A 12,050-nucleotide genomic window follows, 5' to 3' on the forward strand; every position below is an offset into this window, starting at 1 on the left:
CAGCTACTCAGGAGGCTGAGGCAGGAGAATTGCTTGAACCCGGGAGGCGGAGGTTGCAGTGAGCCGAGATCGCGCCACTGCACTCCAGCCTGGGCAACAGAGTGAGACTCCGTCTCAAAAAAAAAAAAAAAAAGAAAAAAAAGTTTGTCCAGGGCTCTCAGAGAGTCAGGGCCAAGTGGTTCTCCCCTCCCCAGCCCAGCGATCCCATGCTCTGGACTGTTTCTCATGGAAAGGCTGTGCCTTCCTGGGGGCTGGGGCAGGCTTTGTTTAACACTGATAAGTTCATGCCTTCATTCAGCCGCCTAACCCTTTGCACCTATGCTGGGACAGATACTGGGACAGGACACGTGGATGAATCAGGCAGGATGCCCACAGCTTAGTGGGATAGATAAGGAAAGTAAACAAACAACACCAGACAATGTAAAGTGGAAAGTCCTTCTTGCCCCAAGAGCGGTGCAAAGTGCTGGGGAGCTCCCAGGAAACCAAGACGATTTCAGAGTGTGGGAGAATGACTGTTGGATCACGAAAGGAAGGATCTTAGAGGCTAGGAGCCTGCAGGGGGTGGCAGAGCCCTTCTTGCTTGAGCCCTAAGGCGAGACATTAGGGGCATCAAGCCAAGCAGCCCCTCTCCTCCCCACTCCCATGAAGCCCACCTTCAAACCTTTGGCGTTTAGGGAGGAGGAGGGGTCTTGACATTTGTTGTATGTGTGTCACGTGCTGCTATGACTATGGCAGTGAGACACGGATGATCTCACTGGAAACTCTGTGAACCTCAGAAATAGGACCTATTAGCCAGGTGCAGTGGCTTGTGCCTGTAATCCCAGCACTTTGGGAGGCCGAGGTGGGCAGATCACTTGCGGCCAGGAATTCAAGACCAGCCTGGGCAACATGGCAAAACCCCGTCTCTACTGAAAATACAAAAATTAGCCAGGCATGGTGGCAGGCGCCCGTAGTCCCAGCTACTTGGGAGGCTGAGGCACAATAGTTGCTTGAGCTGGGAGGTGAAGGTTGCAGTGAGCTGAGATCGTGCCATTGCACTCCAGCATGGATGACAGAGCAAGACTGTTTCCAAAAAAGAAAACCAAGAAAAAACAAATAGGACCTGTCATTCCCATCTTCACAAGCTTCGCAATCTTACTCTCTGGGAGGCTGGAGACTTTCCCAAGCCCACACAGTTAGGGGGTGCTAGGGCTTGACTGAAACCTCACTCTGTCTGATTCCGAACCTAAGGTCCTTCCAGCAACTTGTACAATAGCTGGAGACCAGTGTGTCTGGGTGAGGACCCCGGGTGACATCATGCCTCAACTGTCATCAAAATTTTCTTCTGTAGGCTGGGTGTGGTGGCTCATGCCTATAATCCCAGCACTTTGGGAGGCTGAGGCGGGCAGATCACCTGAGGTCGGGAGTTCGAGACCAGCCTGGCCAAAATGGTGAAACCCTGTCTCCACTAAAAATACAAAATTTGGCAGGCGCCTGTAATCCCAGCTACTTGGTGCCCACAGCTTAGCGGGACAGATAAGGGAAGTAAACAAACAACATGAAACAACACAAATTGGAAAGTCCTTCTTGCCCCAGGAGCGGTACAGGAGGCTGAGGCAGGAGAATCTTTTAAACCCGGGAGATGGAGGTTGCAGTGAGCCAAGATCACGCCACTGCACTCCAGCATGGGCGACATAAACGAAACTTCACATTAAAAAACAAAACACTCAAGCCTGTAATCCCAGCACTTTGGGAGGCCGAGACGGGTGGATCACGAGGTCAGGAGATCGAGACCATCCTGAGCTACACGGTGAAACCCCGTCTCTGCTAAAAAATACAAAAACCAGCCGGGCGAGATGGCGGGCGCCTGTAGTCCCAGCTACTCGGGAGGCTGAGGCAGGAGAATGGCGTAAACCCGGGAGGCGGAGCTTGCAGTGAGCCGAGATCGCGCCACTGCACTCCAGCCTGGGCGGCAGAGCTAGACTCCGTCTCCAAAAACAAAACAAAACAAAACAAAACAAAACAAAATGAAACACTCCCCCACACACAATTTGGAGTCGGGGAACTGTGGACTTCCAGCCAGCCGCAGCTCTGCTTCTTTTACGCTCTGTGAACCTGAATACGTCACTTGCCTTCTGAGCCTCAGTTGCTGATCCATAAAATGGTGGTAATAAAACCTATCTCCCAGGGTTGCTAGGAAGCCTTAAATAAGGTGATTTACAAAAGTGCCTGGCATGTAGGTAAATGGAAACCAGAAAACATGTCCTCTCCCTGCTTGGATGAAATCCAGTGGGGCGAGAACAGAGAATACTGCGTGTGGTCTCTCTGGGGCTTTGCATTCCCAGCTGAGTGCAGCCTTTGATCCTGCAGCAGAACCTGAGCTGGATACAGTCCCAACACAGGGCTGATGGACCCAAGTCCTCTCTGCCTCTGCTGCCCTGCCATGGGGAGTGGGGTGTTCCCAAATGAATGTGACCTTCTCAAGGGTACATCATGTATTGGACACCAGCTTAGCGGCAACACCCTTGAATACCTGTTGTCTCCATACCAACCACGAAAGGAAAGGTAGGACTATTGGCCTCGTTTTTTTTTTTTGACAGAGTCTCGCTCTGTCGCCCAGGCTGGAGTGCAGTGGCGTGATCTCCGCTCACTGCAATCTTCACCTCCCGGGTTCACGCCATTCTCCTGCCTCAGCCTCCCGATTAGCTGGGACTACAGGCGCCCACCACCACACTCGGCTAATTTTTTTGTATTTTTAGTAGACATGGGGTTTCACCGTGTTAGCCAGGATGGTCTCGATCTCCTGACCTCGTGATCCGCCCACCTTGGCCTCCCCAAGTGCTGGAATTATAGGAGTGAGCCACCGTGGCTTCATTTTTATAGATAAGGAAGCAGGTTCAGAGAGGGTAGGCAACTAGCCTGAAGTCACACAGCCAGCAAGGGGCAGAGATGGGGTGGAGGAACTAGCTCTGGGCAACTCTAAGTCCAGAGTTCCTTCCACTAGATGGCATGGCCTCTCTGGATCCCCTCTGCCCAATTCTCCATGGTGGGCACCTACTGGATATTCAGGAAGGACTTCAATGAAAGGCTGATGGAGACCCATGCGGGATCCTCAGTTTCTCCATTTACAAAGTGATGCAGTTGGCCCCGCTAGTGTCTAATGGCCCTTTTCACCCTGGCATTCAAGGCACCTGACTATGCTACTGGGATGCAAAATGGGCTTTAAACTGTACCCCAAATCTCAGCCTACCCTAGTGCTACTGAGGGGTGACCTCTGCTGTGCCCAGCTTCACAGTGGAAAGCGCCCTTTGGGACACATTTCCCGAGACCCCCTGGAGGTCAGGAGCTGTTCAGGAGTCCTGGTGCTGGGGGCCTGGTCTCCCCCTAAAAGGCTGTCAGGGTAGGGCATGGTGGCTCATGCCTGTAATCCCAGCACTTTGGGAGACCAAGGTGGGCAGATCACTTGAGGTCAGGAGTTCGAGAGCAGCCTGGCCAACATGGTGAAACCCTGTCTCTATGAAAAATACAAAAATTAGCTGGGCATGGTGGTGGGTGCCTGCAGTCCAAGCTACTTGGGAGACTGAGGCAGGAGAATGGCTTGAACCCAGGAGGCGGAAGTTGCAGTGAGCCGAGATGGCACCACTGCACTCTAACTTGGGCAACAGAGCAAGACTATGTCTCAAAAAAAAAAAAAAAAAAGTTGGCAGAACTCTGCTAGTGCTGGCCTTGAGGGCCCTGGGGGTTTTCCTGGGCAGCCATCATGTAGAACCCTCTGGCAGGAGAGTTGGAGGGGGCGGTCCCTCCCGGCTGGGGAGGCTGGTGGTGCCCACTCACACTGGATATACCAGGCCCTCCAGATGGCGTTGTTCAGGCGGATCTTGTCTCTGCAGAGCAGCTTGAGGCCTTTGAAATTCTTCCACTTGGGAGACACCAGCTTGCCACTGTCAAAGGGGAGAGGAGTGAGGTTAGGGAGATCCGGTGCTGCCACAGAGGCTGGTCCCCATATTCCCTATGCACTTGACATCCATCTATGGTTGGCATTTGAGGGGACCTTCCAAATCTGGTCCCCCAACCCAACCTGCCTGAAATTCCTACCTGGAGAGTCAGACCTTCAAAATCCCCTTCCAGACTCCCACCAGTGGCCCCTGTGTTCCCTGGGGAGACCTGTTTGTCAATCTACTACAGAACAAAAGCCACGCTGAAACCTGTGGATCAGCTCAGCCCTGGGAACAGCGATGTCCAGTGGCCTCACAGGTGTATCTTGGAGGCTGCCTGGGGACAGTGCTCAAGCCCATTTCTTACTTAAGAGAATAAGAAATGACCTTCCTGGGCTGGGCGTGGTGGCTCAAGCCTATCATCCCAGAACTTTGGGAGGGCAAGGCGGGTGGATCGCCTGAGGTCAGGAGTTCGAGACCCGCCTAGTCTAACATACTGAAACCCTGTCTCTACTAAAAATACAAAATTAGCTGGGTGTGGTGGCGCACACCTGTAATCTCAGCTACTCAGGAGGCTGAGGCAGGATAATTGCTTGAGCCTGAGAGGCGGATGTTGCAGTGAGCCGAGATTGCACCACTGCACTCCAGCCTGGGCAACAAGAGTGAAACTCCATCTCAAAAAAAAATAAATAAATAACTTATTGAGTCAGGGAGGAAAGGGGCAGGTCTGAGGTCACTCAGGCCTCCTTAGGCCCAGGAGAGGCAAAGGGGATGGCCGTGGTTTGCCTGGTAGAGAGGGAGCCTCTGTTTTGTTTTGTTTTGTTTTGTTTTTAGGACGGAGTCTCAGTCTATCATCCAGGCTGGAGTGCAGTGGTCGGATCTCAGCTCACTGCAACCTCCATCTCCCGGATTCAAACAATTTTCATGCCTCAGCCTCCTGAGTAGCTGGGATTACAGGTGTGTGCCACCACGTTCGGCTAATTTTTTTTGGTATTTTTAGTAAAGACGGGGTTTCACCATGTTGGCCAGGCTGGTCTCAAACTCCTAACCTCAAGTGATCTGCCCACCTTGGCCTCCCAAAGTGCTGGGATTACAGACATGAGCCACCGTGCCTGGTCAAGGGTGCCTCTTTATAGAGAGTGGCAGTCACTGCCTCCATCGTACAGTCCTTTTGGTGTCTGCCATGCCCAGAATCCCAGGATGGCAACCTGGACTCAGCGAGAAGGTGTGCTCTTCTCAGAGCTCTGCAGAAGACAATGAACCAGCAGATCCCAAAGGAAGACAGCCAGGACTGGGGAATGGTATCCATGGAGACAGAGCACCCTCACTCTAACCTTAGCTGTCCATCAAATCCACAGGGTGGGCTGGGCGCGGTAGCTCACGGCTGTAATCCCACCACTTTGGGAGGCCAAGGCGGGAGGGTTGCTTGAGCCCAAGAGTTTGAGACTAGCCTGGGCAGCATGGCAAGACCCCATCTCTACAAAAAAACTTTAAAACTAGCCGGGGGTGGCGGCATGCGCCTGTAGTCCTAGCTACTAGGGAGGCAGAGGTCGGAGGATCTCTTCAGCCCAGGAGTTTGAGGCTACAGTGAGCTATGATCACACCACTGCACTCAGCCTGGGTGACAGAGCAAGATCCTGTCTTGAAGGAAAAAAAAAATCCACTGGATGGAAGAGTTTACACTGGTGAGGGTCCTGCTAGGCTCAGGCCAAGTCTGCTGCCTCTAGGAAGCTGACCCAGGAGGCTAAGACATTCAAGATCTTAGACCCTCTGCCAGTCTCTCCCTCCCTCTCTCCTCTCCATCCACAAGCCAGGGTTGTGTACCAGTCCCCTCTAGCACACCTTTTTCTCCCTTGCTCAGATGAGAAGGCTGAGGCCCCAAGTCTTAGCCTTTTTTTTGAGATGGAGCCTCATTCTGCCGCCCAGGCTGGAGTGCCATGGCATGATCTTGGCTCACTGCAACCTCCACGTCCCAGGTTCAAGCGATTCTAATGCCTCGGCCTCCTGAGTAGCTGGGATTATAGACATATGCCACGATGCCCGGCTCAATTTCTATTTTTAGTAGAGACGGGGTTTCACCATGTTGGCCTGGTTGGTTTCGAACTCTTGACCTCAAGTGCCCCGCCCACCTTGGCCTCCCAAAGTGTTGGGATGACAGGCGTGAGCCACCGTGCCTGGCCCCCAAGGTTTAGTCTTTCAGAAAACCACGCCTGCTTCCTCCAGGGATCTTTCCTGCATTCTGGGGGTGAAACATGGGTGGGAGCCAGTCTGACTCTGCAGCCTCTTTCCCCTTGAGTGCATTGGTCATTGGGCCCTCTCTCCTCCCTGGTCTCCAAGCTCCTGTGTTTGCTTTGGGGTGGGGGACCCCCACCCCACCAGGGACAACAGGCCTCATTACCCAAATAAGATACACAGCCCAGCTCCCTGGGCCACTGGCTGGCCCCCTCCCTCTGGGAATTAGATAAACACCATCTGTTTGGTAGGAAGACATGGGGGTGGGGAGTGGGGGGAGACTCTGCTACCTCCTGGGCCAGCTTCTTCTGTGGCACCTGGTCGGGGACTTCTGAGTCTGTGGTCCCTGTCAGTATCCCAGCAACCTCCCAGCCCATTCTGATCGCCCCGTGTTGCACCCTCGACCTGCCTGCCTTCCCTCCCCCTTCCTTGCTAAGGTTATGATGTTCAGGGCCCAGGCAGGGTTAGAGGAGATGTGACAGTGACAATATCCAAGCCCAGGAGGAAGAAAAGGAGTTGGGACTATGAGAGAAGAGACTCAGCCTGGAACAAGAGCCTAAAGCTAGGGTTCAAGAACTTTTTATGTCTGGCTGGATATGGCTCACACCTGTAATCCCAGCACTTTGGAAGGCCAAGGCAGGAGGACTGTAGGAGGCCAGGAGTTTGAGATCAGCCTGGGCAACATAGTGAGACCCTGTTTCTACAGTTTAAGAGTTAGCTGGGGCCAGGTGCATGGCTCACGCCTATAATCCCCCAGCACTTTGGGAGGCCGAGGCGGGTGGGTCACCTGAGGTCAGGAGTTCGAGATCAGCCTAGCCAACGTGGTGAAACTCCATCTCTACTAAAAATACAAAAAATCAACCAGGCATGGTGGTGGCAGGCAGTTGTAATCCCAGCTACTCGGGAGGCTGAGGCAAGAAGAATTGCTTGAACCCAGGAAGCGGAGGTTGCAGTGAGCCAAGATAGTGCCATTGAACTCCAGCCTGGGCAACAGAGTGAGACTCCATCTCAAAATAAAATAAAATAAAATAAAAGTTAGCTGGGCATAGTGGTGCACACCTCTAGTCCCAGCTACTCAGGAGGCTGCAGTGGAAAGATCACTTGAGCCCAGGAGTTCAAGGTTGAAGTGAGCTGTAATCACGCCACTGCACTCCAACCTGGGCAACAGAGTGAGAACCCGACTCATAAAAAACAACTTCTATGACCAATAGAAAAGTCTGACGGGGAGCAGTGGCTCAGGTCTGTAATCTCAGCACTTTGGGAGGCTGAGGGGAGAGGACTGCTTGAACCCAGGAGTTCAGGACCAGCTGGGCAACACAGTGAGACCTTGTCTCTATTTAAAACTATTAAAAGGGGCGGGCGCGGTGGCACTTTGGGAGGCCGAGGAGGGCGAATCACCTGAGGTGAGGAGTTCAAGACCAGCCTGGCTAACATGGAGAAACGCTGTCTCTACTAAAAATACAAAAATTAGCCGGGCATGGTGGCACATGCTTGCAATCCCAACTACTCGGAAGGCTGAGGCAGGAGAACCACTGGAACCCGGGGGGCAGAGGTTGCAGTGAGCCGAGATCACACCACTGCACTCCAGCCTGGGCGTCACAGCGAGACTCTGTCTAAACAACAAACAAACAGCAACAACAACAAAAAAGACTATTAAAAGAAGAAAAGGGCTGGGCCCGGTGGCTCACGCCTGTAATCCCAGCACTTTGGGAGGCTGAGACGGGTGGATCACAAGGTCAGGAGTTCAAGACCAGCCTGGCCAACATGGTGAAACCGCATCTCTACCAAAAAACAAACAAACAAACAAAACTAGCCAGGCGTGGTGGCGGGCGCCTGTAATCCCAGCTGCTCGGGAGGCTGAGGCAGAGAATTGCTTGAACCTGTGGGATGGAGGTTGCAGTGAGCTCAGATAGCACCACTGCACTCCAGCCTGGGCAACAGAGCGAGACTCCGTCTTGAAAAAAAAAAAAGAAAGAAAGAAAAAGGTAGGATGCAATGGCTCATACCTGTAATCCCATCACTTTGGGAGGCCGAGGTGGGCAGATCACTTGAGGTCAGGAGTTCGAGACCAGCCTGGCCAACATGATGAAACCTTGTCTTTACTGAAAATAAAAAAATTAGCTGGGGATGGTGGCGCATTCCTGTAATCTACTCTGGAGGCTGAGGCATGAGAATTGCTTGAACTCAGGACACGGAGGTTGCAGTGAGCTGAGATCATGCCACTGCACTCCAGCCTGGGCAACAGAGTGAGACTCCGTCTCCCAAAATAAATAAATAAATAAACAAGAAGAAGGAGAAGAAAACTCAGACTCAGAGAGAGAGTGGAGAAAACTCCAAGTTCAGCTGTCCACCGCCCACCTTTCAGGAATTCCTTTTAGACTGCCCCCTAACCAGGTCCTGTTTGCTCCCCTGCACCCTCGAGGCCCCTCTTCCTAAGCTAGCCAGCTCTGACCATGAACAAGTGCTTCCTTGAAGCTTCCAGAAACTGCCTCCCTGGGGCTTCCACCCATGGAGCCACGGAACACGGCCTCCTCGATCCTCCCTCTGCCCACGCTACCCTGTGGAGGGTGAAACCCTGCCAGGCCTCTGCAGGCTGGCCTCTGGGTCAGGCTGGTCCCTGGTTCAGGCGGGTCCCTGGGTCAAGCTGGTCATTCTTCCCACCACCTTCTGAAGTCTCTGCCTTACTGTCTCTTCCCATACAGTCACTTCCCTGGGACACTCAGTCCCTGTAACTGCAGGGAACCCCTCCAGGGAACCCCTGGAACTGGGGGTCTTTGAAGATGAAAACACTGTCCCAGTTCAAGCCTCAGGGCTTTTCCTCTACCAAATGGGGAAATCTAGAAGCTCTTCTGGTACTGAGCCAACCCCCCATCTCCCTCCATCTCCCTCCCTCCCTCCATCTCCCTCCATCTCCCTCCATGTCCTTCCCTCCCTCCATCTCCCTCCATCTCCCTCCATCTCCTTCCATCTCCTTCCATCTCCCTCCCTCCCTCCATCTCCCTCCATCTCCCTCCCTCCCCCTCTCTCCCTCTCTCCCTCCCTTCCTTCCTTCCTTCCTTCCTTCCTTCCTTCTTCCTTCCCTCCCTTCCAACAAGGTCTCACTCTATCTCTATGAGTGGAGTGCAGTGGCACGATCATGTCTCACTGGAGCCTCAACCTCCTGGGCTGAAGTGATCCTCCCACCTCAGCTGGGAATAGGAATGCGCCATCACACCTGGCTGATCAAAAAACATTTTTTTGGCCAGGCGTAGTGCCTCATGCCTGTAATCTCAGCACTTCAGGAGGGCAAGGCGGGCGGATCACCTGAGGTCAGGAGTTTGAGACCAGCCTGGCCAACATGGTGAAATCTCTACTAAAAATACAAAAAATTAGCTGGACATGGTGGGCGCCTGTAATCCCAGCTACTCAGGAGGCTGAGACAGCAGATTCTCTTGAACCGGGAAGGCAGAGGTTGCAGTGAGCTGAGATCGCACCACTGCACTCCAGCCTGGGCAACAAGAGCAAGACTCCTCTCAAAAAAAAAAAAATTTTTTTTTTTTTTTTTGGTGGAGACAGGTTCTCAGTATGTTGCTCAGGCTGGTCTCCAACTCCTGGGCTCAAGAAATCCTTGGATGAGAACCTTGGCCTCCTAAAGTGCTGGGCTTACAGGCAGGAGCCACTGTGCCCAGCCAGAGAGATTTACTATTAATATATTAATATTTGGGTATTTGGGAAGAAATCTCTCTACCCCAGCTATCCCTGACTGGGGTTAAATCAGCCTTGAGTCAGCCTCTTAGGGGGGCAGTTTTTGGGCTGCGCTCTGTCCCTTACCTTGCCAGCTCCCCACAACCTCTCCTCTTTGGTCACACATGGTCAGGAGTGGGGGTTGGAAGTGAGGCCCCCCCCACAAGTAGACTGACGTGTAGTATATAATGAGAAGTCAAAGTTGGGGGTGGGTGGGGAATGGGAGACCCGTAGAAGGAGGAATGCCGGCATTCGGTGTACCGGGACCTCAGATGCCCTGTCCCAGGCAGTCGCGTGACATTTGGGGAGGGAGGGAGAAGGGACGGGAATCTGAACTTTCCACACGGGTCCGGCGCCCTGGCCGATCGGGTTGCAACATGACCTGGGCCCGGGGCCAGAGCTTGTGGGCCAAGGTTACTCCGCCTCCAGCCAATGGGGTCGCCGCTAGGCGGCCGCGGTTGGGGGCAGGCAATACTCCCCCGACAGTCCCCACCCCAGCTCCCGCTCCCCTGCAGGGCGGCAGGTGCCGATCAGTAGCCAGCGGTTCTCAGAAGGGGAGGAGGCGCCGCAGAGGAAGAGGAATATTTGCACAGAGAAAAGATCAAGGCCGGCCGATCCCCCCTTCTCCCCTGTGGGTTTTCGGTTGATAATTTATACTGGCCCCTCCGCTCCGGGGAACTTTGCTCCAGGGCACTGGGCCAGGCCTCGGGTTCGCGCCCTCCTCTGGGACGCGGGGCGTGGAGCGGAAGCGGGGCGCGGCCTGTGCGCTCTCTGAGGCGCTAAGAGGGGGTCCCAGGCAGCGACGGGCGCTCAGCCTAGTGCGGCGACGCGGGTAGGCGAACCCAGGCCTCCCGGGCACCGGCGTAACCTCAGCGAGCTGTGCCTCTTGGACATTTCTGGGACATCCTCCTCCCGCCACCCTTGACGTAGCAGATCAAGAAGAGGTGTCTCAGCAACTGCGGGGAGTTGGATGGGCCCGGGAGAGAGTGGGCCAGTTTCAGTCCACTTTGGTTATGAACTGAGACAATCAGGGGAGCTGGGAGTATCTCAGGGTCCAGGAATAGGGCAGGCCTGGGCCGGGGCTGCTGGGGAGAAGGCCCAGGCCTGCAGGGGGTCGGGTGGAGTGGCTCCAGTTTGGAGAGTGGGGATGGGCGCGGGTGGCCTAGGGACCTGGGACTCCTGGCATTTTTGGAGGGACGGAGGGGCCGGGACCAGAGAAAGGGGACCAGTGGTCCAGGTAGAGGCGGGGCGCAGGCGGTCTGCGCCTCGAGGAAGAGGGGATGGGGGAGGAATGGGAATCAGAAAAGCGCGGGTCCGTCGGGGGCCAGCGGGCTGGGCCGCGAAAGGAGGACCTCAGGGCTTGGAGAAAGGGGATGTTCAGGGCGTGATCGGAGCCTCCGGGAGCCGCAGGACCGGGTTCGGGTGGGGTGTTGAGGGACCAAGCGCGCAGTCCTGCCTCGGACCCCCCAGTCCCCATCTGGAGGCCGAGGCCGTCGGGGCCCCGAGCCACCCTCACCTGTAGGCCAGGCTCAAGCATTCGAAGAGGCGTGTGAGTGTGGGGTCGATACTGCGAGGCCCGAAGTCGGAGAGCCCCACGGACCCCTCCTGGTCGCGCCGCCGGGGCAGCGAGTCGCTGTGCGGCGACGACACCATGAAGTGACCGCTGTGGATGACCTGCGAGCGGAGCAAGCCGCCCGCGCTGCGCCGGAGACTCGGGTCCTCCGAGTCCGTGTCCGAGTCCGAGTCTGGGCTGGGAGCGACCCGCGGGACCTGCAAGCCCGCAGCCATACCTGCCAGCGCCCCGGCCATGGCTGTCGCCTCCGCCGCCACCGCCTGGTGCGGGCTCCGTGCAGCGCGGGGAACAGCTCGTGGCCAGGCCAGCCTCATTAACATAGCCCCGCCCCCGCCCATAGGGCGCTCTGATGGGCGGGGCCTGGGGCGGGGCGGGTCTTGTATTAGCATAGTCCTTGCGCCAGGTGAGAACCCGGTGCCCTGGAGCTCCGGCGGGTTGGCCCCATCTCCCTTCCCGTCTCTCCTTGGAGTCCTAACAGAGCCTCCCCTAGTTTGCTCCAAAGGGATCTTAAGAAGGGTCAGGCCGGGCGCCAGGGGCCCATGCCTGTAACCCTAGCACTTTAGGAGGCCAAGGTGGGAAGATGGCTTGAGGTCAGAAGTTCGAGACCA

At 55.2% G+C, this 12,050-nt stretch overlaps 1 protein-coding gene across 5 annotated transcripts in view; it reads right to left on the minus strand.

The window, feature by feature from the left end:
- MLXIPL (MLX interacting protein-like) overlaps window positions 1–11,723 on the minus strand; it is a 31,654-nt gene extending 19,931 nt beyond the window's left edge. For 4 of the 5 annotated variants that reach the window (XM_011930437.1, XM_011930421.1, XM_011930429.1 and 1 more), the window contains exons 1-2: window positions 11,386–11,723; window positions 3,814–3,920 (exon numbers count right to left, since the gene is read on the minus strand). In XM_011930437.1, coding sequence (XP_011785827.1) covers window positions 3,814–3,920; window positions 11,386–11,678 — 400 coding nt within the window. In that variant the 5' untranslated portion in view covers window positions 11,679–11,723. The remainder of the gene's footprint in view (window positions 1–3,813; window positions 3,921–11,385) is intronic. The other variant, XM_011930447.1, reaches the window with a different exon arrangement.
- Window positions 11,724–12,050: the final 327 nt, after the last annotated feature.

The sequence above is a fragment of the Colobus angolensis genome, unplaced genomic scaffold, assembly GCF_000951035.1.
Source record: "Colobus angolensis palliatus isolate OR3802 unplaced genomic scaffold, Cang.pa_1.0 Scaffold120, whole genome shotgun sequence".
Lineage (NCBI taxonomy): Eukaryota > Metazoa > Chordata > Mammalia > Primates > Cercopithecidae > Colobus > Colobus angolensis.